Raw genomic sequence first — 27,323 nt, forward strand, 5'->3', positions numbered from 1 at the left:
GATCTGTGACTGCCTCCACAATCTCTGTGATAGATCTTTGGCAGTGCCCGTTGGGAAAAGCCCAGCCAAGGCTGCCGAGCACAGCAGGGCTCCCTGGAGCTGTGTCAGACCTGCTGCTGCTGAAGCTCTGGGAGAGCTACAGCTCTGTAGTTCTGATGTCAGCTGTTGGACAGCCACTGTGCCCCAGGTCACTGGGGATGCAGTGATTTGTAAAGCCAGGCTCTTTTCTGATCTCTGTTATTTCCATAGCCAGAGGGGTTTTCTTCTTGTGTGATTTACACAGAATAACTTCAGGTAATGTTACCATTGCTTTATTGTTACCTGACACACTTCAGTGAGGTTTTCTCCTGCTTTGATTAGTGAGAAAATGATTTTTTGGAGAAAAGCCCATGATACTACCCTTTCTAGTGACAAAACTGCTTTAAAAGAGAACTGAAAGAAGGAAGTAGCAGCACACAGAGCAATTTGAAATAAGGAATCGCTCAAGCCAGAGCATTTGATGTGAAGGATGCTATTGTGTGCAAAAAGCTATAGAAATATATTGGTATGTTAGAAACAAAAAGAGCAAAATAAAGAAATATTTTTTTAATTTTCATCTCTACTATTTGTATTTTTCAGCATATATTTTAAATTCTGAAAAATGACTTTTTGTTTCTACTGTGGTATCAGTCAATCACTATAATAATTCAGATACAAGTGAGAATAAAATCATCCCCTTTTCCTATTGTTGGTTTATTAATATCACTACTCCTTGTGAAAAAAAAGAAATGTGAAGGAAGAAATATTTTTTCACTTTTACTTGCATGATTACAATCTGTAGCTATGTTCAACTGGCTTCAAGCTACAAGATAATCATGCCTAGATAGGGCAAGATTCTTTAGGGAGTTAGACTATGAGATAAAAAATTCTCTGCAGGCTAGAAATATATTTGGCAAGAAAGATGTAAATTACGAGTCTCTTCCATGCTACACAGCATAACTGCACAAACACTTTAAATCTGGAATTATGTTTTTAAAACCTTTAACACAATAAAGACCCACGGTGAGATTCAGCAGTGATAATGCAATGAATAACAAAGCTGAAGAAAATACAACTGCTGATAAAATCATCAGGCAGATGGGGCTATCTGTATTGAGGATACAGGGCATGTGTGTGTGCTGTATATCTTCACTTAGCAGGTGCTGTTCCATTCTATTTATGTCCCCTAGAGCTTTAAATTAGGAGTAGATTCTTTTAGAACTGGTAGTTTTCCCCATTTTGGTTTGCATTAGAGGATGCAGTTCGTTTTCAAAGAAACAGTAGCCTATAAACTAACCTGCCTATCTGTATTTATTGCCACAATTTTTTCAGTTTGTTCTGTTGCAGAGGAATAGGTGCTGTGATGCCAGGTCCTGCAAGCTGAAGGTGTGGCTGGGATTTTTAGGAGGCAAAGCTCAGCACAGATTTCTTGCCTGACTACACCAGTGAGGCATATTTTTACCACAAGGATTTAAAGGATTTTTCTCAATTTGCATCTGTCACATCTCACATGTACCTAAGGTACCTTATGCACTGTCATCTTGTCCCCTTTGTGCACTGTTCATAGCTGCTCTCAGCAGTTCTTTTGGACCCCCCTGCAGTCTCACATTGCCAGGAGTGCTGCTCCCAGCCTGGTTTCCCCAGCTGCCTTGGGAGCAGCACAGCCTCTGCTGTCTGACTGCCTGTTGGGTGTGCTGTGCTCACTGCCTGTTGCTCACATGGCCTTTATTAGCCATCCAGGGGACCAAAACTCTTGCCAGGCTTTCAGCCTCCCTGTCTTGAAGACTCTGGTATCTTTTTCCTTCCCAGTGTGCTCTGATCCTGTTTGTGACTACTTGCAATGCTTCTGTCCTTTGCATCTTTCCTGCAGCCTCCCCATTCTGCATCAGACATACCCCACTTCCCCTGCTCCAAAACTACCAATTATTTCTCTTCCACTGGCAGTTTGCTGAAGAGAGGTTTTGCTATTGAAGCTTTCTGACAAGAGCTTCCCAAAAACCCCCAAAGCAATTTTGCTCCCTCTTTTCAGATCCCTTAAAACCAGATGATACTAAAGGAAACTCTTAAAAAAAAAAAATTCTGTTGAGCTGCATCTAAAGCTCTTCCTGAGCATTTAGAAAGTTTTGTGTGTAGTAATTACTCTTTAAAGGCCTTTGGAGATGGCTCTCTTTTTTCCCCTCTACATGTAAACTGCAGCTAGTCCAGGGATGTCCCAGTCCCAGAGAAGCCTTCCTGGAGAGCAGCTTTACAAACAAACTCACTGGAACCTTCCACCAGTACTCAGACAGCCAGAGTGCTTTCCAAACTCCTTTCCTCAGTGCATAGCAGAGCTGTGCTGGTAAAAAAAAAAAATGGACCTTGCACAAATGGAGATTCTGCACCCTCACTTTTTTACACTAACAAGCTTCAAAATTCAGTCTGGCTTCAAAAATCTAAGGACAACCTAATGCTCAGAATAATTAAAGCCTTGAAGAGCTTTTGTCCTAGTTCTTCAGTGTCTGTTATTGACTTCTATTTTTGTTAGTTTTGTCAGTTTAAAGGGGGTTTTTGTGTTGTTGGGCTGAGATTTTGTGTGGTTTGTGTGGTTCACTTGCTGGTTCATACTGGAAATTGTGGTAGTTAAAGTTCAGTTTCCCAGAAAATTCTTACTTTAGCAAGTCAAATATTTATATGATGTCTCCTCTACTGTGTAATGACAGCATTCTATGGAGCATTTTTTAGTGATGAGGCACTTTCTAAGTGCCAGACTTGTGTAATCTGGAGAGTTCTGAATTCTCATGTGTTTCATTACATTACATTCCTGTTTTTCTCTTTTCCTGCTGAAGTGGTAAAATACTTGCTCTAACTTGAGGGGCTCCTCCCCAGACTTTAAAAATATGTTTGGGTGGAGAAAATGTCAGAGCCCCTGCAGCAAAGCTAATCTGCATTTTATTCTTCTGTTTTCTTACTTTATGACAGTTCCAAGTCTGTGACAAATCAGTTATTCACAAACATTTTCTGAAGAACCAAACCGTCACTAAGTCCCACTGAAAAGTTTTCAGCAACTTTTAATTACTGATCAATTTAGCTGCAATTTGTTTCTTAAGTATAATGTTTCTGATAATCTACTTTCTGCTCACAAAAATACACTGCTGAATTTGAAGGTTTATCCATGACAAAAAGAAGTGAAAAGGAGGTAGGACAATTCCAAATTAACTCCCTGCTCTGTACTGTCTCTGTAGCTTCTAGAACAGACATACATACCTAAATGCAAAAAAAAAATTTGCATTGTTTGGCATAGTTTGTCATCTAGGAGAATTCAAGACACTTGCACAAAGCTAGAGGGGCAGAGGGGAAAGAATTTGAATTCAAAGTATAGGTTTAAGGTCAGACTTCCATCACCCAGGAGAGGACCCATGGCACCTGGTACCACATCACACTGTCACATCCATGCACATTCCAGCTGCCTGATTTCATGAATAATGGCTCATTGTGAGCAAGGTGGAGCAGCTTGTAGGAGCTGGGACCCTGCTTGGCATCTCAGTGTAGGAAAATAAAGGACAATGGGGTGAAGCAAGGTTTGGCTCTGAGGCTCACATGTCCTGCTCTATCAGAGGAGAATGAAAGGGACTGCACAGTGGAGCCACCTGTTTTTCCTGCAGCTCTGGGCTTTGTGAGAGTCAGGGTGTCCCTGCAGTTCTCACTGGCAGACAGGCCATTCATCAGTTTGGGAATCCCAGAGGATCTCTAGGCAAGCAGGACATGCTGGACACACACAGTGCTGGACAAACCCCCCAAAAACCTCCTGGGAGTTAAGAGGCTTTGTGCATCAAACTGCAGCAGTTCTGAGGACTCAGATTTTCAACAGAAGTCTCCTCTCCTAAGTCTTTGCCCAGCTCTGTGCCTCATTCTTTTTGTCCCACAGAATCCTACCCACTGCTTCATCTGGGGAGAATGAAGGGACACTATCTCCTGTGGTAAATACAGTGCTCCAAATGATGCACAGTTCACAGTATAAATGCAAAATCCAGGCTTATACAAAAGTAGCTCTTACTCTACAAAATTATCAGATAAGGATCATTTAAAACACAGATACAAAGATCCCACATTTTAAGAGGCAAGGATTTTACGAAGGTATTTGCAATATAGATTTTTAAAAATGTTTTCAAAAAGTGTATAAAATAAAATTATTTTGCACTATTATTTTAAAATTAAGATTTTCAAAGCCACATTGCAAGTCAGAGTTACACTGATTTGCCACTCAAGTTCTGTTTCTTTTACACTGCCCTGAAGATCTCAGTTCTGAAATTCTAAAACAATGAAAAATAAAATTTAGCATTCTCTATCAGTAAAAAAGATGATTTCAGAGACAGGAATTGGAAACAGAAGTGCAATCCTACTCAACAGATTCAGAGCTTCCTATGTTAACTCCATTGGTGTCAATAGCTTGCTCTGTGTCAGCAGTGAGCACTGGGTGGGAACATGTTCCCATGGGACAGGAACATCCCACAGGAAATTCAGAGTCACTGATGCTTTGATTTATTTACAGCTTACTAATAGACACTTCACAATTTTTTTAACACAGATTAAATGGATGCTTGATTATTAAAGCAATCTGATTTACTGAAATTTGGTGTAAACTTGCTAAAAATATACAAAATGTATCAAATTAAATGACAGCAGCTCTAAAAACCAAGACTTTTTTTCCCCAATTCTACTTTATAATAGCAGTAGTGGCATCACAGCAGAACATTTCCTTGGGATTCATGTCCTGCTGTCTTTGGGGGGTGCTTTCCTTCTTGGGTTTCCAGCAAGAACAGCTGTGTTGGGTTCTACTGGATGATGTGCAATATCACTGCCATTGGGAGCTCAGGTATCCACTGGGATCCATCTTTTCAATATGTAGAATTATCAGTACTAAATTTGCCAAATAGTTAGAACTTATTTTTATTTACTATTTTAAAATATTTTTAAATGAGGGAGAAGAGTGTTTCTGGTCAAACCTACAAGTAGGTTTAGACAATTATTTCTAAAAGACCTGGCTGTGCTCACTTCCATTACTGTGACTTTGGATACAATTGAAAACTGGGAGAGCAGCACCACAGTCAGGTTTTGAAGAACTCATTCCTTAGAGCTGACAATTTTTCTGGGGATAAGGAGACAAAGTTCACTGCAAGGTCTTGAGTCGTTATTTTTTGGGAAGGGAGAGAAAGTGAGCTCATCAATCAGGGAGACCCAGAGCTGCAGACAGTGCTGTAGGGTGATTGCTGGTGAGCTGTTTGCTAGAGAACTTCTGTAAATACCTACACAAATACTCAGGGCCACTGGGGAAGGCTGTGGTGACCTCTCTGCTTCTCTGGAGCTTGGTGAAGTGTCTGAAAGCGATTTGTAATTAACTCTCAGGCTGTTTGTTAATTGCACTTCATCTGTCCCTCGGGTTGGTGTTCCTGTGACTTCAGGAGCTCCTCAGGAGGAAAGCTGAGGGCACAACCCAGCTCAGCATGAGCATGGAATTTGTTTCAGTGACTGGTTTAGAGCCTGAAGTTAGAAGAGCACAGTTGTCAATTTCTGTGTTTATAGAACAGGCATTGAATGCAATAGGGTTTATTATTAACTATACTGAACAGGAATAATATTGTAAAAATCTGCAACAGGTTCTAACAACAAGTGAATCTCTTTTTTCCAAGTTATTTCAAGATTCTAATTGGAATGCACATCTCAGAGAGCACTGTCGAGTTACATAAACCAGAGATAACATTTCCTGTGAAACTAGTGAGGCTGTAGCAGTGCATTTTGAAATGTGACTTTTGGTGGCTCACTGTCACTGTGAATTGTTAAATATGCCCACTTAGAGACCTTGTGTGGAACTTTGAGTGCTGCTAACATTTAAAAGTTGACAGAATATCACAATTCATTTAGAAATACAGAGCAAGCTACAGAGCTGATAGTAGAACAGCCTTTGTTTAAATGTTCTACATTAGACAAATTTGTCTTAATAATGTCTTCTTAAGCTTACCTTATCTTTCCTTTTGAAAAATAAACAGCCCAAACCATTGTTCTCTGCTAACAGCAGATGAAAATTACCCAGAAAACCCTTGATTTGGAATTGTCTCTGACATTTCAATACAATATTTGACAGTTGAACAGGAAATAGAATTTTTGTATGATACCGGTTTATGTTCAGTATTCATGTGATACATTCATGGAAAAGAAGCTGAAGAGAATAAGAGCCTATTTAATACTGTATATTAAACACAAGTATTACCTACTCTGTCTGAATACCAGTCTTATCCTTGCCCTGACAGGTTGATAATGTATGGCTTTGTGAAAGCCATGGAACACATTGGCCAGTTAAAGCAATGGGAATTCCACTTCACTGACTGTTTATTTTTTGGATCACTGATGTCTGCCACAGATCCAGGTAACCATTTCAAATAAATTACTTTTTTAAAGTCAGAAGAGTAAATAAGAACTTATATGCCATAGATATTCTGATAATCATAAGTCAATCAAAGTCCAAGTCAGCCCCTGAGATCCCTTGTGGCTTTTTGGTAGCTGGTTTTCCTAGGTTGAGATCACAAACTTTATAATTAAGGTTACTGAAAAGATTGGGAAAATGCTCTCTGATCTTCAGGGCACCACCTGTTGCTTGCTGATATGAGAGCTGCTGGTGCCTCCCAGATAATAATCACAACCTCACTTCCATGTGTGACCTAACCCCCTTGAAAGATATGGGGAATGGAGGGTTCCAGTTTGGCCATATAAATACTGTTTATGTGATACCAATGAAGTGCTCACGATAAATACAACTCCAAAAAACCAGATACCAAAAAATTGACTTGAATTTGCAGATGTGAGATTTAAAGCCCAGAGTTACAGTAAATAGCAAAGTCTGGGAAGCAGGCTCAGTCAATTTGGAATCAAAGAATTACAGAATCATTTCGATTTGGAGGGATGGCTGGAGGTCTTCTACCTTCTAATTAAAACAGTCTAATCTCAAAGCTAGCCTAGATTCCATGGATTTGTCCAGGTTTTGCTATGTTGAAAGTGTCAATAAGAGTACTCAGATATTAAAAGTATTGCTGTTTGCAGCTGTGGGAACACAGTAAAGGAGAAACTGAACAGATTTTTTAGAGATTATCTGCTAAGACAAAATACAAAATCTGCAAGGGTGCAATGGATTTTTGCAAAATTTTCAGCTGAGCAGATACAGGAGACAGAGCAGAAAACATTTTGTGGTGTATGTGAAATTCTGCATTAGTGTTAAAAAAGTACCCTTGAGAAGCTTCTCTAAGAGACTTAGCAATAAAGGTCTCAAATGCCTGGCTTTTGAAAGAAATGAGAAAAAGCAATATTGCTCTACACATTTTTTCCAGCCTTTAAATGAAGTCTCAATATTTAACAAAATATTTTGGGCTTGCGATTTATCATTCTGACAGCTTAAAAGTACAGTATAAAACAATTTGTTTCCACAAAACCAGTTGTTGCAAGGTTACTGGAAAAGCTGCATGAAATTGTTGTTCTCAAATTAATCCACACACCCAATATGCTGCCACTTCTTCAATCACCCAGCCATATTAATAAGATTCAGCACATGATTGAAGCCTATCCTCAGAGCAAGAGAAAAACACAGAAGTTGGAAGCACAAGGAAAACCTAGGAAAATGAACTGCTTATGGAATAGAAGCATCCTTACAATTTCCAAGTATATTTCTTGATAGTGCTATGAATAGGGTTTTGCAGCTGGCTTAGTTTCTTTTCCCATTTCCCAGTCCAAGACTATTTAGTTTCACAAATTTTGACTTGTGATGAGTAATGTATAAGACAAATGCACTGATTTTGATTATAAGAGTATTAAATCACCACTGATTAATCTACAACAATCAAGAGGAAAAAAAAATCAACAAAACAGAAGCTCCTCTTGCACTGAAAGGAATAAGTTACAAGGATTACTTTTCCCAGAGTTTTAAACAGGCTTAAAAAACTAAAGCTGCAGTTGAGAGAACTATTTTTAGTGTGACAAACTGTCATTGATTAATATTGTTTCTAATTACTTCTCTGCTTATATAGTCTGTGCACATCCAAGAGTTTTTTAATGTTCAGTCTTGCTCCCTCTGCTATCAATTCACAATATTCTAAGTTGCTTCATGAGTTCACTAATCTTATCCATAAATTTCAACCCCTCAAAGACTTAAGAGAATTTTGAATTAAGTTTTTCATTAATTAAATGGTTGACACCACTAAAAATATTTCATTGTGTTTTAGGATTTGCTAGTGAATTATAATCTCAAGTGTGTAAAGAGCTCACTGGCCTTCCAAAATCAGTTCAAATATGGTTCTCTGGAGGACTGATACGTATCAGGGCATAAAATAATCAGTATAAAGATTTTATCTGTGATAACTAGGGCTTATTTTGGGTTTTTTAAAGAAAACTTCAGTACAATGTTGTTAGTGTTATCAACAATAAATTGGCCTTGAGATGAACCAGTAAATTCCTGTCAGATTTGCTACACGATTTTTCATTTTAATCTTCACTGTGTAGGATTATGAACTCATTTCAAAAAGAGATTTAATTTCCCTTGGCTATGGAAAACAATTAAGTCTCAAAAGATGCTAAAAACTGACTTGTTGACTTGACAGAAGTTGGTTTGATTGAGTTCCTTATTTGTGATAGTAAAGATGACTGGTAGGTGTTTACATGTTAAAGAAAGATTTTTAATCTCAAGGTAGTGAACAAACATATGCCAGGTTTTTCTGCCAAAATTTTCTACTATTGTTAAGAAGAAGGAAATAATGTCACAGCACTCTGCAGGTCTTAGTTCTGAAGTTTATCTGAAGATTTTTAATCCAGATATTTTGGCATAAAAATAATTCAGGAGAATTGCTCTTATGTGCTGTGTGTTCTCTTACATAGCAAACTAGCACTTGAACTAAGATTAAGGAATTAATTTAGGACTGGATATACTTGGAACTGTGTTTTCCATTACAGACTGTGATCCTTAAATATCAACAATACTTTGTGATGCCTCAAAAAACTTTCATGTCTCTAGAAAGGACAGTTAGAAACTTCAGGGACAAAACAAGGTCACTCTCGACCAAATAATTCATCTTACAGAGAACATCTCCTTCCAGTAATTTATCACTTTCAGTAGAGAAAGTTTCTCATTTTAAGACTTCAGGTGAGAGGTTAAATTTTAAGAAATAGAATTTATAAATTCCTAAATTATCCCTTCATTATTCTTGATTTAAAACATGACAGCAGTATTTACATTTTTCTGTATTCTGATCAATAGGCATGATTCATCACATTGTCAAGGAAATCATGTCTTATTGTTCATCTGCATAAAACAGCACAGATTTCCCTGTTTCACTGTGGAAAGGCTTTCCTTGTGTTAGCCCTGGGATTGGGTTTGTGGTGTGCCCTGACTCTGGGAGTGTTTTTGGGCTGCCCTCAGAGGTGGCAGGGCAGCTCCTGGCTGTGTTCTGTGCTCTCACAGGCGCTCACTCGGGAGCAGCACAGGGAGCAGGGAAGGAGCTGCTGTGGAGACCCAGCCCTGGATGCCTGCCCATCACAGACCTGCCCAGGGACACTGCCCACAGGGCTTGGTGGCCCTGCTGTCCCTGTGGCTGCCAGTGGCTCTAAAGGAATCGTGAACAGCACAGACCTGGCACATCCTGGGGTGTAAGGATGGGACCTCTGCCCCAGCCACCAAAATACACCCACAGCACAACTCTGACAGCCTCCAGGGCTGCTGCTGGCAACACTTTCTGGGCAACATCCTTCCCATCCAAAGACTTTCCACATACCTTTAGCCTTTCCTTTTGTTTTCTTTTCCAATTTTTGACGTTTCAAGATTAGAAACCTGATTTACCCTCACAGGTTTTCCTGAAGCACAGCTATTTCTGAGCCATATGAACTCCCTTACCTTTGGTCACATTGACAATCACAAGGCTCTTCCCTTTTTGAAGTTACTATGGTTACAGCTGAACTGGAGATGTGGCTTGCACTGCTCTTGTTATTGATGAAATTGGATATTTATCAGAAAGAGCAGTTTCTGTTTCTCATAAAATCGAAGGATTTTGCATTAAGCAGCATAATGTATAAATACAACAAAGTAATGCATTTCAAACACTCTTTATGTAAGACAGCTTATAAATGAGTTTTAAATTAAAATATATGTCTTCTTATTCACCACTGAACCAATCTGTGAGTGCTGTGACTTATTAATAGGGATAGGAGTCTATAATTCAAATTGGAATCTTTATTTTTAGACGAAGTCAATAGGAAATAAAAGTTAGATTTCTTTAATCTTATTTTCTTCTCATTTGATACTACACTCCTAAAAGAATTTAGGCCCATGAGCTATGAAAGATATTAATAGCTCTAGTCAGAAGACTGAGGTACAGTAATACCAGTACTTTATATAACGGTGTGATTTATTTTTTGTTTCCTTATTCTTTTAAAAGTAACAGCAAAGTAGCACTGGATACAGTTAGCATAGGGATGGTTGTAGTTTGGTGATATTTCAGTTATATATGCTTTTTACAGGCATCTGTAACAAGCCAATCTGTTTCTACATTTGTCCAAAGGAACCTTTCACAAAGCAGCTTCACAAACACTTCTTATGACTGGGGTACAAGTGAAATCATGTTGGGCTTAGCATGTGACAAATGTTACCTCAGCCCATGAAGTCAGGGAAGAAGTGAATCAGACTTTTGTTGGCATAAATAAAATCTGTGAAAATCTTCGATGCCTCACTATTTCCTGCTTCCCATCGCTGAATTTTTAACTGAAGTTCACAACCCTTTCTGAGTCAGCAGCTCTGGCACGTGTTATTTCTGTTGGTGTCAGTTTTCTACTGCCACAAAAGGTGTCACTGCTCCCCCAGTGACCTGTCCTTGCAGCCAGTCCTTTACCCACCTCTTTTTCTGTCCTCATTTGCTTACACTGAAACAAGAGATGCTGAGTACTTTAAAGAAAAGTAGTTTAGTATTTTGGTAATACATGTGGTATCTAATTAATTATATGAGTCTTTAAGTAGTTACCACACAAAAACCAAGCCCTGCTCGCTGTTGCTCAGCAGTGCCTTCAGAAAGCCAGGGGCCCAGCTGACTGCAGTGCAACACCTACAAACTTGACTTAGATATCAAAGTTCTCACAGACTGGACATGTTACTGTGGCATAGGATTATTTTTAAATTATTTCCTTGAGTTTTAAAGTCACCTGTTTGACAAAACATGATGTGACTTGATGTGACATGATGACTATTCCTAGAGCATTATTTTGTCCAGAGGTAACTTAAATTACCTTTCTTCCATAGCAGAGCAGCACATCCCCTTTGATGTGGCCATTCTCACCTATGCCCAGAGATTCTCATAATTAATGAAGGCAAATGTGGTCATGGGGAAGTTCCCAGACGGTGGTGGTCAAAACAAGGAGAAAATGTTTCCTGGAGCTCTTAAAAGGATGGATGTGCTAAAGATCCTGCAGATCTCTGCTCTTGTGCAGACACTATTTATAGTTTTCATTAATGAGTTGGCTAATGCAACAGAGGGTGTTTCTTTATGGTACAATACTCTGCTGAAAGGAGATTGCAAACACTTTGAGAGGCATGGTTCGAATTCAGTATGATTCCTGTAATGATTTAAAATAGACAAGGAGAAATGCTACACTTGAAAAAAAGCATCTTCATAGACAGCAGTTAAGAAGTGAGCATTCACTTCTGAAAACGATTTCAAGTTTACAACCTATGAAAATGAGTCATGAGTACCAATACACAGGGGGAAAAAAGGAAAACAGGATTTATTAACATGTTCTACAGCATTTTCTCATTCTATTTCTTGACAGCAAGTGTCAACTACATTACTGGGATGTGGTTTTAGGTATTTCAGGAAAGATATGAGCTGATTAGAGGGCAAGAAAACATTACTAAAGGAGGAGATTGAATGAAGTGAGTCATTTTAGGGAGGAGATGTCTGAAATGAGTCTTTGAATAGACAAATTCTGCTGAAAGAAAATCAGAATAAATATGACAAATTTTTGTCTCTCATTAGGCTAGGAATGGAAATTGCAGACTTGAAAAGCAGGAGGGGAGATTTGGGTTAGACATGATTCAGGAATAATTGCATTTATAAATTCAGCATGAATACTGAAGAGCAAGTTAGGCTCCCTTGAGTTTCATGGAACCAGCATAATTTCAGTTCTTTGAAAACAAACCAGATAAATATCAGAGGTGGGGCTGAAGTCAGCAGAGGTGGGGCTGAAGTTTGCTCTGCCTTGGGCCAGACAAGCAGAGGGACAGAGCAGAGAGCAGGACCCTTCAGTCAGGGAAATGCAAAGAAGATCCAATACCTCCCCTGGAAATGGGGAAACATCTGAAAGGGAAGATGCTTTCTGGGAACTGGGTGAACTGGGGAGTTTCTCCCAGAAGCTGCAATTGATGCATTACTCTGTTGCTTGCTTTATTATTTTGCTTTCATTTGAAAATATTAAAGCAACACTTTTGGGGTAGAGTTGGGAGTGCAAGCAAGAAGAGAAAGTTGTTTATTTAGGAGGCAGGAGGAAGGAGAGGAATGTGTAGACATCTGTCTAATTGGCTTGGCCTGCTCCACACACACCCCAGCAGAACACTGACTTTGATTACTGTTTTCTTTTCCTTCTGTCATTATCACAGGGACTATTAACAAGAGCCCAAACTAATTAGCTAACAAGCAGAAGCTGAAAGTGGCAAATAGTTTTAGAAAACAAGTTTGTTTTTATGCCAGTGACATTAGAGAGCAGGAGACTAAACTGAGTCCACATTTAGCACATTAAGTCAGCATTGCTAATCAGGCAAAAACCTGAATATAGATGTTGGTGAACCAAGAAAATATCTTTTGTCAATAAAGCTTCTGCCTACACCTTTGAGCTATTCTGGGGAAAGAACTCTTTTCCTAGTTTAAATTATAACTGCAGTGGGAGTGGATGGGTGAGGTTACCAGGATGGTTAAATATAACTAGCTAATTTAAATATAGCTATATCAGCAAATGTTCAGCTACACACATCTCCTAAATTGTCTTCTGTAGAATAACACTTCCAAAATTCTTTAGAGATAACACATCAACAGGGATCACTTCAACATAAAATCTCACAGGAGAACTGAGAATCTATTTTGGGTTTATAAACTGATTTTGAGATTACATAGATATCTAAGTGCCATTTAGAAAACCTTAGCAGCAATGCTTTCAAAGTTCCAAGAAATGTCATTAATACAAAGCTGGTCATGCTCTTGTACAAATTATCAGCAGTCATGTGAATGTAAAAGTATATTATTTTTATTTCTAAAATGTCAGATGTGAACATGGCATCCCAGAGGCACTCCTAATCTTTAGGATTCCTGGGCTATAAGGACTGAGTCAATTGCACAGTTATGTACTAGAATGAGCACCAGTGAAGCAGAGAGTTACCATGCAATTTATAACCAGACAAGTAATTGGGGGTCTTTACATTAAATTCTGTTTGAAATGAGAAAGGCTTGCTTTTTCCATGCAAAGAGAAAATAGTAAAAATAATAATAATTCAAATAAGCCATACACAGAACACAGAGAGCCTTCTTCAGCTGGAGGTTATGAAGTGCAAAATAGACCATAGGAGGGACTGTGATCCCCTCTCTACAGGGAAGAGGGAAAACCAGAGAAGGCCTAAGTTAATATCTACAGGATTGAATTACCTGAAGAGGAACCAAATGTCTAAATACTCCTGATGATGTGTGTCCAAATCATTTGCTCACCTCAATTTAGATTCACCACACTCTATTTTTTCTATTGCACTGGTGAACTGCAAATCAAATATAGGATATAACTTAGGGAGAAGGAAGGAACTGAAATTACTGCTATGCTGAAGGAGCCTTAGAAGGGGTTGCAGGTGTCAAATACCCTGGTCTGGGTCAGAGGCTTCCTGGCTGCCATGAGCCACATCCTTGCTGTGTGTGGGGCAGGACAAGGTGGGCATGCTGCACATCCCTTAGTGACCACGTGTAACAGATGGATAAGTGTTATTAAATCCTTCTAAAACAGGCAGAGCCCACTCATCACACACCAAATCCACAGCAAACCCAGCTCTTTTCAGCACCCTTATTCCTCTGTGACCACAAGATTTCAGTGCTTCATGCACAGTGAAACATGCTGTGACATTTTCATTTCTGTAGGATTCTCTGTGTGAGAGGGAAAGCTTCTTCCTAACTGAGCTGCAGCAGCAAAACTCATAGACTTAATGAATAAAGGATCTTATATTTTCCAGTTGATCCTTCTTAACTCATTGTTATCCACTTAGGCAATATATAGGACTGGGCTTCTCAAACCTGTATTCTAACATTGCTTTATTTCTTGAACTGCCAGAGGAAGATGAAAATACCAACTCACTTTGCTTTCTTTCCATACAGTGACAGTCCTTGCTATTTTCCATGAGCTGAATGTGGATACAGATTTGTACACACTCCTGTTTGGAGAGAGTGTCCTGAATGATGCTGTGGCCATCGTGCTGACACAGTAAGTTACACCCACCTCCATGCTTTTCTTGGTGAGATCATGAAAGCTTTTCTCACTGATGCCATTCTCACTGATATAGTTTGTTCAAGTACAGCTACACCATTTGAAGGTTTTGTTACAAAGAAGTAGTTTTAGAATTTTTCTTGGTTTGTTAACACTAGAATTCCAATACTGTTTATGGCAACTGTATATCCAGAATGCAATTTTAGTTCATGTTCTTTAACCCAGAAAGCAGTATATTCTGTAAAATGGTGGACTTAATTTATTATGATTTCTTTCCTCATCTAAATAAGGTACCTTGGAAAAAAATGCTAAATGAGCATCTAGGACATAGAGCAACTATAAAATTCAAGACAGGTTATTTTTATTTATTGCAATTATTATTTTCCAAGATTAAAACTGCAAAGTGGTACATAGTATCTGTTTGTCTACATCTGTCTATGGAAGCTGGCAGAGCTTCAGCTGATGATATTATCTTAAATTTATATATAGCTTTTTTATTCTCAGGAATCCTCAAACAGATCACAAATGATGGGCCAAAATCACACAAGCATGTGCTGTCCTAAAAACATAGATGCTAAGTACATGATTAACAGGATCTCAAGTTTACTCCACTCTACATGTATTATATGCTTCCCAGAGCTTTGCCAGAAATACAAATAATCCTCTCAGATAATCTTAAAAGTAACAGAACTGCAAAGTCAAATTCACTTCTCCACGACATTTGAAGGTGCTTCACAGTAAGCCTCAATTCAATGCCAACTTTCTCCTTAAAACATGGTTCCTTGAGCAAGGGTTTATCCTATCTCTCAGAATTAAAGACTTTACAGTAGTTAAAAGATGAACTTAATATTTTGTCTGAGACCCCATGGAGTTTCAACTTATAATAATTGCTTCAAAAAGACCTGAACTTGTTTCACAATGCAAAAAAGAAATAGCATTCCTATTTAATTTATCACTCTCCAATTATCAGCCTAGTAACCTTCACCTAGGCTGAACTCCTCCCAGAGTTTTCAGAGCAAGAGCAATGTTTCAAACGCTGTCAAGGGTCTGAGCAGGGCAGCCCAGGGTTAGATAGAGCATGGCTGTCACATCCCGGGACTGGGGCTGGAATGTGTCACCTGGGAGAGCTCTGCTACATCAGAGAATAAAAGGCACAAAAGGAGAAGTAAGCAAAGACCAAACAGTTCGGTGGAGAGAGCCACAGAAAGCATTGAAGCAGCTATTAGAATTGGGAAGCGTGTAGGTGGCAGTGTCTGAGATTTTTATCTCCCTCTCTTGGCGTGGTTTAATAACAGCCAGGACATTTTCAGCTCATTTAGACTCCTCATCTGTTAGTGAAAGGTTCCCACTCCAAGCAGCTCAAGGGAGCCCAGAGTGTTTTAAATCTCTCTAGTTTTCAGTCACCCTGATGCCAAAGCACACAGATCTCCCAAAGGAGCAACTCAACTGCAGAACAAATCTAAAAGGAAAAGTCCCATCAGATTCCAGTTCCATCAGTATTCCAGTACATGGTTCATGAGTTTCTAAGCTCTGCTCCTCCCAGTACTAGTCTAGGTTATGCACCTCAGCCTATCTACTTCTCATGTTTTCTTAGCTGTTACATGGGAGATTACAAATCTTAAGTATAGAATCTCTTGTCACTGGAAAATTGTTGTGATCTTTTTTATATATTCACTCTGACCAATTCTTTGATTTCTAGAATCATTTGTAGAGACTGAAGAGAATACATGGCATCATCACTTTCACATTTCATTGCTCTCTGACTTAAATAATCAGCTCCTGCACAAATACAATACTTCTGCAACCCAACATAATCTTCCTGTAGCATTTTAAGTAAAGATATACTGTTAAAATTGCCAGCTTCAGGTCATTAACACCCTGCTAAGGCAACGTGAGTTTAAATGAAGAAAATTGTTTTTCTGTCACTGCAAAAGAACAGCTATTTTTTTTCCTGTAACCCATACTGCTCTTGTGTGCAAACACAACATGTTCTTAATTACAGCAATAGATGTCTATTTAAAAAGGTGTGAGAATAATGTTTGCAAATCTGGAAAAGCAAGAGTAAGTAATTTAGTACACTACATAATGATAACCAGAAAAATAGAACATGAAAATGCACATTGTCTTTCATTATCTAGCAGAATAAGTAAGATAATGTCTGCAGGAGTGACTCACTGCAGGAGAGGCAGGAGGAGAAAAGAGAGGAGGCCCTTATGGCAGGAGGTGGCAGTTTGGCAAGGTGAAGGCAGCATGGCTGTCTGCCAACAAGGGCTTAGACTGATCTCTCCCCTTTCTTTCAGCTTCTCCCTCAGTCTCTATTTTTCCTGTCATGTTTATCATTTAGTATAAGAAGGACAGCAGCAGAACCAGCCACCGCTGCATTTTTCTAGGGATTTAGCAAGCCACACAAGCTCTGTTGCTGCAAGAGTGTGTGCACAGAGCGACAATACCAACCAGGGACACCAGCTCTCTGAGCCGCTATAACAGCTCTCCTCTGAGATGCTAACCCTAGGCGTAACCCTAACCCTAGCTCCAGGCAGGAAAAGTAGCCCTGGCCTATGCTGTATCCTTGGAAAAAGCCATGGAGGCAGGAATCTTTTGGCAGTTTTCAATCTCCTTGGGATGCCTTTTGTGGCTGCAGTGTGCCTGGAGCTCTAGGCTTTGTTGTTTTTAAGATTCTAACCCTAGGCGTAACCCTAACACTAGCTCCAGGCAGGAAAAGCAGCCCTGGCCTAGGCTGTCTCCTTGGAAAAAGCCATGGAGGCAGGCATCTTTTGGCAGTTTTGCACTCTCCTTGGGATGCCTTTTGCAGCTGCAGTGTGCCTGGAACTCTGGGCTTTGTGGTTTCTGAGATGCTAACCCTAGGCGTAACCCTAACCCTAGCTCCAGGCAGGAAAAGCAGCCCTGGCCTAAGGCTACCTCCTTGGAAAAAGCCATGGATGCAGGCATGTTGTGGCAGTTTGGCACTCTCCTTGGGATGCCTTTTGCAGCTGCAGTGTGTCTGGAACTCTGGGCTTTGTGGTTTCTGAGATGCTAACCGTAGTCATAACACTAACCATAGCTCCAGGCTGGAAAAGCAGCCCTGGCCTATGTTGTCTCCTTGGAAAAAGCCATGGAGGCAGGCATCTTTTGGCAATTTTGCACTCTCCTTGGGATGACTTTTGCACCTGCAGTATGCCTGGAGCTCTGGGCTTTGTGGTTTCTGAGATGCTAACCCTAGGCGTAACCCTAACCCTAGCTCCAGGCAGGAAAAGCAGCCCTGGCCTAGGCTGTCTCCTTGGAAAAAGCCATGGAGGCAGGCATCTTTTGGCAGTTTTGCACTCTCCTTGGGATGCTTTTTGCAGCTGCAGTGTGCCTGGAGCTCTGGGCTTTGTGGTTTCTGAGATGCTAACCCTAGGCGTAACCCTAACCCTAGCTCCAGGCACGAAAAGCAGCCCTGGCCTAGGCTGTCTCCTTGGAAAAAGCCATGCAGGCAGGAATCTTTTGGCAGTTTTGCACTCTCCTTGGGATGCCTTTTGCAGCTGCAGTGTGTCTGGAACTCTGGGCTTTGTTGTTTATAAGATGCTAACCCTAGGCGTAACCCTAACCCTAGCTCCAGGCAGGAAAAGCAGCCCTGGCCGAGGCTGTCTCCTTGGAAAAAGCCATGGAGGCAGGCATCTTTTGGCAGTTTTGCACTCTCCTTGGGATGCCTTTTGCAGCTGCAGTGTGCCTGGAACTCTGGGCTTTTGGTTTCTGAGCTGCTAACCTTAGGCGTAACCCTAACCCTAGCTCCAGGCTGGAAAAGCAGCCCTGGCCTATGTTGTCTCCTTGGAAAAAGCCATGGAGGCAGGCATCTTTTGGCAAATTGCAATCTCCTTGGGATGCCTTTTGCAGCTGCAGTGTGCCTGGAAATCTGGGCTTTGTTGTTTATAAGATGCTAACCCTAGGCGTAACTCTAACCCTAGCTCCAGGCAGGAAAAGCAGCCCTGGCCGAGGCTGTCTCCTTGGAAAAAGCCATGGAGGCAGGAATCTTTTGGCAGTTTTGCACTCTCCTTGGGATGCTTTTTGCAGCTGCAGTGTGCCTGGAACTCTGGGCTTTGTGGTTTCTGAGATGCTAACCCTAGGCGTAACCCTAACCCTAGCTCCAGGAAGGAAAAGCAGCCCTGGCCTAGGTTGTCTCCTTGGAAAAAGCCATGGAGGCAGGAATCTTTTCGCAAATTGCAATCTCCTAGGGATGCCTTTTGCAGCTGCAGTGTGCCTGGAACTCTAGGCTTTGTTGTTTATAAGATGCTAACCCTAGGCGTAACCCTAACCCTAGCTCCAGGCACGAAAAGCAGCCCTGGCCTAGGCTGTCTCCTTGGAAAAAGCCATGGAGGCAGGCATCTTTTGGCAGTTTTGCATTCTCTTTAGGATGGCTTTTGCAGCTGCAGTGTGCCTGGAACTGTGGTTTCTGAAATGCTAACCCTAGGAGTAACCCTAACCCTAGCTCCAGGCAGGAAAAGCAGCCCTGGCCTAGGCTGTCTCTGGTCGTTTGTTGTAACTGCAAGTTTTCATTTAGAGTGTTTTATTTTTAGGTAATCCATTCAGGGGAGTTCACTGTGACTCAAACTGACAGCAGTGGCTGCAGGAAGGCTGACAATCTGTTTTGCATCTGGGTGAGCTCACACACACAAGGGCCTCTCTAAACAAGGGCACGGGAGATGCAATGAAGATTTCCTCAGATCAAAATCACTTCCAGATTTTCTAACAACTTTTTGTTATTAGTATATAATTCTCCTTTTAATAAAAACTTGTGAGAATTCTCACAGAAAATAAGCATCAAGAATTCCAAGTATTTAGGAAAACTTATAGCAGACCCTTACAAGACAGTACTAATTAGATTATTAAACATGTCTGTTTTTTCCCAGAAAAACCCAAATGACTAATTATGCAACAAATACTTCCTACATGCTTTGTTTCCCAGAATACTGGCTGAGGGAAATCCTGATAAAAGTAGTTTTGTGGTTCCTCTTTAATATTTCCAGGATGAACATATACCAACTCAGGTCATTGTACATCTTCACTCAAAAAATACTTTCATTCTGGTCTAGACATGCCTTAAACAAGTTAATGTCATGCTCAAACCCTTTTTCTTGGCAGAAGCTTGTACAGGGCTTTCTAAAATAACATGGCAAAGGTAACTGATTTATTGAAAGGGTAACAAATTATTGAAAAACAGTATCAGTTTCCAGAGGAAATAACTCAGAAGCCAGAGTTCAGCTCAGTTTGGCCAGAGCATCCTCTAAGTTTGTCTTTTCTCAGACAGTGATTCCTATCATTATCTTAGGCAGACAAGAGAATTCCTTCTGACTTACTGGCAGGCAGAGCCATTGTATTACTAGTTTTAGTACAGTTTAGATATTTTCAAAATATAAGAAACTCTTGTGATATAATGGACCTCAAATAGAAAATTAATAAGAATCTTTAAACCTTTCTTTCTAGGTGCTTGTTTACCTGTATTGGTATTGTACCAGTAGGTTTAAATCTGTTATTATGTCACCGAACTTGAATGTAGAGTACACAAGAGAGAAATGTAATCAGAGACTGAGAAACAGACACTGGGCAAACATCAAATGCAGTTACAAGAATTCAGTCTGTATTTCATGTGGTCATTGGCCCAGTGATGTAACTGTCCATTACCTGCAAGTGTTACTACCCTACTTTTCACAACTTCTAATAGTTGGTCCTTGAGTATTATATATTAAATCAGCTGTTCTTCAAAGGACAAGAACAGATATTGTAACCATGCTGTTGAATAATTAAGTTGGGAGCTGGGAGTTGCAGGAATAATATTGGCTTTGAAAGTTATGATGGGTGTCTGCTTGATGCATATCTCAGTAGATGTGAAGCTCCCTTTATGATTACAGTTTTCTTTTTTTCTTCTGTCATGGACTGTCTCTAATTTGGATCTTTTGCCCTTCCATTTTTGAAGAATTATTCTGTATAGTTTTTTTTCACACTTTGATCCCTGAGCACATTGAATAACAAATTTTACAGAGGAAAGACATCTGAATGTTCTCACATCACATTTTTCCCACAAAGTGCAGTTATATTCAGAAAGTGTCCTTTGAAAGTGACGTTGTGGGTTTCCATTTGTACTGTGTCAAAATCTTTTGTTTCATGTGTATCAGTTAAGAAACAAAGACTTTTCTCTTAGCTAATCCTTTGTTTCAGCTTCCTCCCCACCTGTAGGTAAGTGGGAGTTTGTTCAGTCTAAGAACACAGGGAATTCCATCAGCCTGAATCCCCTTCCTCATGCTGAGATTTGTTAGGCACTATTAGCAAATGGCAAATGGTATTGAGTCATCACAGAAGAAAAGGAAAAGGATGCTGCTTTCTCTATAGCCCATATATTTTTAGCCACTTTTTAAACCCTGTATGTATTCATGCAATTCCTTAGTGTCTCTTACAATACTATCTCAGCCACTGGAGTGAAAATGAAACTAATTTAAGTTCTATTTATTCTCAACATGTAGCTGAGTGCTAAGATGTTATTCACACATCCTAGACATATCAGTACAGAGAAAGAGCATAAAAAACCACTTCTATCCACAAGTGGGCCCTTATGTACACACAGGTAATAGCTTTAGTGTACCTACACAAAGAACTCTTCAGCCTAGGAATTCTTTTTCAAAAGGATAAAAGCTTCACTCCTTGCCAACTAATGGACAAAGTGTGCACAGAACCTTTCCAGGAAGGAAAGAGGGAAATAAAAGCACCTGTGCCATCAGACAGGTGACAGGTAAAAAGTATCAACACATGCAACATTTTCCTGTTTAAAGGAAATAGATTTCTAAGGTGAGAAGAGATGGTGAAATGAAGATGTAAGAAAATGAGCTGGTGAAAGCAATAAATGGACATTGTGAAGGCATGGCTAGGAAAAAGAAGCAAGAATCAAAGATAAGGCTCATTGTGTAACTACAGATCATGACAGTGATACATCAACCTGTAGCTAGAAATCTTTAGATGGAAGAAAAGCTTGTTTACTTATAAAGGTGCAGAGGAGAACCTGATTATCTTTCTCTGATGCAATTTTGCGGTTTTATATTGTTTTGTTATGAATATCTATGCTGAAATCCTTAAGTAGTACATCAAAATCTACTCCTGAACTGTAGGGAACTGGCAACAGAATAGGAATTAGGACAGCCAGTTCTAAAGAGTGATATGCTGCAATCAGTCAGTGAACCTGAATTCAGAAAAGGAATGAGATCCTGCCAGAAATACAGGGGTTGCTCCCAGACCCTTTCTTTGTAGCTGTCTTTGCATGGACTGGTTGGGCAGCCCTGGAGGGACTGAGGCCTGTGTGAGCTCAGTTTGAGCAGTGGCAGGTTTAGATGGGGGGCTGCTTTTGCAAAGCCTGACCTAGAAATCACAGCTCAAAGTGAGACCAGCCCTGGAAACCAACAGGCATAGGGAGAGCTGCTCCATGGCACTGACCTGCATGACTTGGAATCCTTGACCAATATTCAGGGAATTCAATGTCTGGGAGCCACAATTCTGGACAAATGACTAACTGGATCTCTGGATAGAGGCCTTGCCTCAATCCAGATAAATGCTATTTGTGATTTTATTCCCACAAAGATTCCTGATGAGGGATGTCTGTAACATTGTAGAGGAGAATAAAATAGAATTCCCTGAAAACCTGAAAGCAAACAAAATGCAGGTTGGAAGCTCAGCCCAATCATTTAACTTACTGGTTCCCCTTAGACAAGATGGATTTGGCTGCTATTCCAAATATTGTTGGAAAGGTTTATATAACAAGCATCCATTCAAACAGCCAAATAACAGAGTAATTTATATATTAATAGAGCAAGGAGTTAATTGTGCATCACATTAGTGAATGATTTTGAAAGGTAGATGAGGAGTCCTTTTCTCTATTATTTCCCTAATAATGAAATTTTGGTTGTCCATCTGCTCTTTTTACCTTTGAGGAAGGGTTTATTCCCAGCTTATTTTGTTGATGATAATTAGAGTTTCACGTCACTGACCATCTGGAACAGGAGATGTGAGCACTGGGAAGCTAACCAAACTTGCTATTAGCAGGAACTTTAAAAGAGCTTCTCTCCCAGAATAGAGGAAATCCCACATAAAATGTTTGTGTCTTTGCTTAACAAAACTTCCTTTCTTTTCTCCTCCGTGGGCTTTACTGTACAGTCCAGTGTTATACTTAAATCAGAGGAAAAAATGCTGTTGGATTTCTGTAATGCTTCTTAAAGCCAAAATTTCAGTATGAAAATGGGAACTCAGAAGAGAATATTTTCAGGAAGTAGCTCTCTCTCCTCAATTTTTTTCACATTTCAGTTTTTCATATCCCTCTTTCCAACATTAGTGCCATATTAAAATTTTACTTAGGATCTAGTTAATGTATGCTAAAGGTCTTACTCTCTGTGCTGCTGGGTGTGTGTGAGCTGGAGCTCATTTCCCCCAGCAGCCCTCACAGAGCTGTGCTGTGCCCTGCTGAGAGCCCAGCAGTGTTTTGGTGCAGTGCTGGCCCTGCAGCAGCTCTGTCTCTCCAGCACCCCAGTGGTAGGAGGTGGACAAAGACTTGGAGAGGACACAGGCAGGACAGCTGACCCAAACTGACCAAAGGTATGTTCTGTACCATATGATGTGCTCAGCAATAAAAGCTAAGAGAAAGGAGGAATGGGCAGATAAATGTTACTGCATTTCTATTCCAGAGCAACTGCTCCACGTACATGGCTGGGCATCACCCACCAATGGGAAGCAGAGAATGAAGTTTTTGCTTTCCTTTGCTTTCACACACAGCTTTTGCTTTATTAATGTGCCTTTATCTTCACTCCTGAGCTTTTTTCCATCTTATTTTCTTCCTCCCACCCTATCCTGCAGAGGAGGGGGCGATGGAGTGGCTGGGTGGGCACCTGTCACCCAGCCAGGGTCAGCCCCCCCCAGTTCTCTAACTGGCCCTGCTTTGTCTGTGCAGTTCATTTGAACAGGCAGCCTCAGGTGCAGAGTGCTAAGCTAGGGTAGATTTCAGTGAGCAACGTTATGGAGATTGCCCTGAGGGATGGAGGAAGATAGAGTTTAGCTCAAATCAGCTGGGAATGTCTGTACTTGTCAGACCCAATCAAACCAGAGGAGCTGCAGGTATCTCCATCCACTTATACACAAACAGACAGATTTTAAGTTCAGAATTAAGAGTGCTGCTTGCAGTCCTTGCAAATCACACCTAAGTGGCAAATATTTAGCTACACTTTCCCTGCAAATGACCAAACTGGCATCCAAGCTGCTTCATTTCAAAGATTTCTGTTGGGAACTCTTCAGAACTGAAGTACATTGTGGTACCAGTCAGCCTGGGGTTTGAGCTCTTCAGATGTTTTTTCTTGTCCAAATAACCTTTTTCTAGTGAATAAGACAGATTTTTCCTGAGAGCAAGATAATTACATACAGAGTCTAATTCTACTTACAGAGACAACTCCCTTTCATTTTAAAATGATAGTATTGATATTATTTCCCTTGAAGTGTTCCAAAAGAAAGCTGATTTCATCCTCTCTGGATGAAATACTGTATGTAAGAGTCTGTCTGGCTCTTGCAATAAATTAACATACATATCATGGCTCCTGGCAGAGAAGACAGAGGAGGAGTGTGTGTCAGAAAGGTGAGGGAGTCCTTTCTGCTATTTCATTTGCAAGGTAGCCCCCAGTTCCTATTCACTGCCCCAATCCTTCCCAGAAATACCGTGCTGGACAGCACAGCTACCTCAGAGAGACAGAGAGTTTGTCACAAAGGATACTCCATAAAAATGCTGTCATTCCTTGGAGATCAGGCTATGATTACATGAACAAAGAACCCATTCCTGTTGTGGGAGAATGGACTATTTCCAGTGGCTACCCAGGCACACTGGGAAAGACTGATGTCTCTTGTGATCCCTCTGTGAACCACTCCAGAACCTCTGTGCTACAGTTCCATTTAAATTTCATCATTCTGACCTGCTCTAAGCACCTATATTTTTTACCAACAATATCAGGTAAATTGCTTCCTCCTGCAAGCCTTGATCTTTTAAGGCTCAAATCCTTAAACTACTGAGGCTGTTAGAACTGACACAAGTCTTCATGAAATTCTTTTGCATGTGCATATATATATATATATAAATATATATATATCTGCATGAGGAACTGTCCATAAAGCACATCAAAATAATGCAAATGTTATCAGACACTCACTAGTTACATAATGCCCCAAAATTTTCATATCTTACAGAGGAGGAATTGAGAGGTACCTTTTGTAAACATTTTAATTAAATGTAATTTTTTGAGTTTATCTTTTTATACACAGCAACCCCCCCCCCCCTCTCCATACCCAGGACATCATTTCTTCCTTTTCCTTTTGGAGTAGGAACTTTAATGGTTTCAGGATATACTTCTGTCACTGGAGCAAAGAGAATAATTGATAACAGCAGCATCAGCTGCCTTCCTTCAGTGCCAGGCACAGCAGGAGTGACTGCAAACCTCTAGTTACTGCACTTCACAGCTGCCTCAATGCTGAGACTCAGCAATTTTCTGTTCTTGGGATTTATTCCAATGGTAACAAAACTCCACTCTCCTTGTTTCCACTTGCTTTTTTTTGTACTGGTCTCAGTCTTTCTCTCCCTTGTCTTTCCAAAAGACAATGGTCACCATCTCCATCTCCCCCTACCCATTGCCCTGACCTGCATGACCAGCTCCACCCTTTCTGTGGCACTCTCCAGTCCCTAGGTCTCCCACCTAAGACAACAAGAAATTATTTCTAGAGGTAATCTAGGACTGTAAACTCCAACCTCCTTCATACCCTAAAGTTGAGAGAGACCCTGACTTCATTCCTGGTGCAAGCACCTCTTCACTATCCTTCTTATTATGTTGTGACAAACAGAGGACACAATGAGGACAGGAGGGGTGATGTGACAGTCACAGCACTGGGGACAGCAGCTGGCTGAGTCTGGGGACCAGCTGTTGCAGGGGGAAAAGCCACATATTTAAGTTTTAGATGGTATGTGCCTAAATAAATGAGATCTTGGAAGATTTTTAGTTGATGAAGTTTATCAGATCCTGCCTGAGATTTGTCAACTAAACATTGTGGAAACCTTTAAAAATTTGCATAACTTTGTCACATTTTCACAAGGGTGAAAGATATGGAGGAAACAGATGGATAATTTCCTCTTTCCTCCCCTTGGAAATGACAAGTCTGAATTTCAAAGTGGTACAGTGAGAAAGCTCTGAAGTTATGTGGTTGTAAGGTTTCTGTCCAAGAGAAGCACTGAGGCAGTCTCTCTATAATGGCTCTGCAGAATGCCAGTTTAAAGGGGGGGCAGGGGGAAAGAAGAGAGAGAGAGAAAAAAAAAATCTTCATGGAAATTGCAAATCCAACATGGCAATGTAGTCTCACTGGGGACATTTTGGCAAAGTCACAGCTGTGACAGAGACAGAGAACTCAGGGCAGCAGTTGTGCAAGTGGCCCTGAGAGAGGTCAGTGTGACAGAGCTGGTTCATTTCTGCTGTGTTCAGGGCAATGGGACTTAGGAACATTCCCTGTGAAGACCATGGTACCAAGGAAAGACATCCACTCTTTTTATCAGTTTGCTCTTAATGCATTTACAGCATTGATCTTCCCTAACTAATTGCTAATTATAAAGATCTACATAGTCTGGATGTAATGTGCATATGTGTTTGTTATTTGGATTCCTATTGAAATTTCAGCACGTTTCTGGGGAGACATAGTGATGCTAGAATTTGAATTTTGAAAAGGAAGATTTAAATATGATTAAAACTTTGAAAAAAGTAATATCCCAACAATACATTGAATAAACTGATACTCACATTTTCCCCTTAGTAATTTCTCCATTGCAAAATCTCACAAAAGTAATATAGTTTTTAGACTTAAAAGCATTTTAATTTTGTATCCCTATTCACTGAAAGTTTACTTTATTTTCACTTAAAAGAAATCAACCTGTTTTTCTTTCCACATTGTTCTACTGATCTGTAGCAAGCACAGCCAGAAGCAATAGTGAGAGAAATGAGAATAATGGAGTGCCTAGCAGGCTGCTGCTCCTGTCTCAGACACACTGGGAAAAGGTTACAGCTAGATGAAAATATTCCTGAAGAAATATATCAGCCTCCTGAACCATTTAACAGTGTACATCTTCTTCATTACAGTGCTTTTATTCCTAGAGAGCAAGGTGAAAGGTATTTCTAAACTCTCATTATAGGATGTTCACAGTTTTACATTGTATTTCTAGAATTAGCAGGACTTAGTCCATAGCTTGGAGAGTGTTTGCACTGAGCATTGTTAGAGTGAAGTGAATGCAAAAGTTTCTGAGGCAAGACTCCTACATTCTAGTAATTATCAGGGTAATGAAGCTAGGCAGAATAATTTTCCTCTTATTAATAGCTGTGTTTAAGCCTCATAGAACTTCCTGTCTAGGGAAAGTATTTATTTTTAAACTAAGTGGTGGAAATGAATGTGCTATACTACGTGTTTTTCCATAAATCAATGGAGTCTTTACAAAGCCAGAAAGAAAAATCATCTGTTTGGCTGCCTGCAATTTCTGTGAGGTTTTTCCCAGTGCATTGGATAGGCCAGTAGCATATACCTTCATTTTAACAAACGAAGATGTTCCTTAACTCTTTCAGTCTTAGCACTGAGGAATAATTCACAATCAGCTGGCAGCTGTGTGTCCAAAAGCCTTAGCATGAGTACTTACAAATAATTCCTTCTTATCAAAGCAAAACCTCTCATCCAATATGTTTGGTATTAGGTCACTTTGATCAAGTGATTTATATTGAGGA

General features: G+C 40.2%; 1 protein-coding gene across 1 annotated transcript in view; it reads left to right on the top strand.

Annotated features, from left to right (window-relative positions):
- Nucleotides 1-27,323, top strand: part of SLC9A9 (solute carrier family 9 member A9) — a 172,667-nt gene that overhangs the window by 30,080 nt on the left and 115,264 nt on the right. Inside the window, exons 5-6 of the mRNA XM_009089176.4 lie at nt 6,303-6,418; nt 14,418-14,523. Coding sequence (XP_009087424.2) covers nt 6,303-6,418; nt 14,418-14,523 — 222 coding nt within the window. The remainder of the gene's footprint in view (nt 1-6,302; nt 6,419-14,417; nt 14,524-27,323) is intronic.

The sequence above is a fragment of the Serinus canaria genome, chromosome 9 (genome assembly GCF_022539315.1).
Source record: "Serinus canaria isolate serCan28SL12 chromosome 9, serCan2020, whole genome shotgun sequence".
NCBI classification, from domain to species: domain Eukaryota; kingdom Metazoa; phylum Chordata; class Aves; order Passeriformes; family Fringillidae; genus Serinus; species Serinus canaria.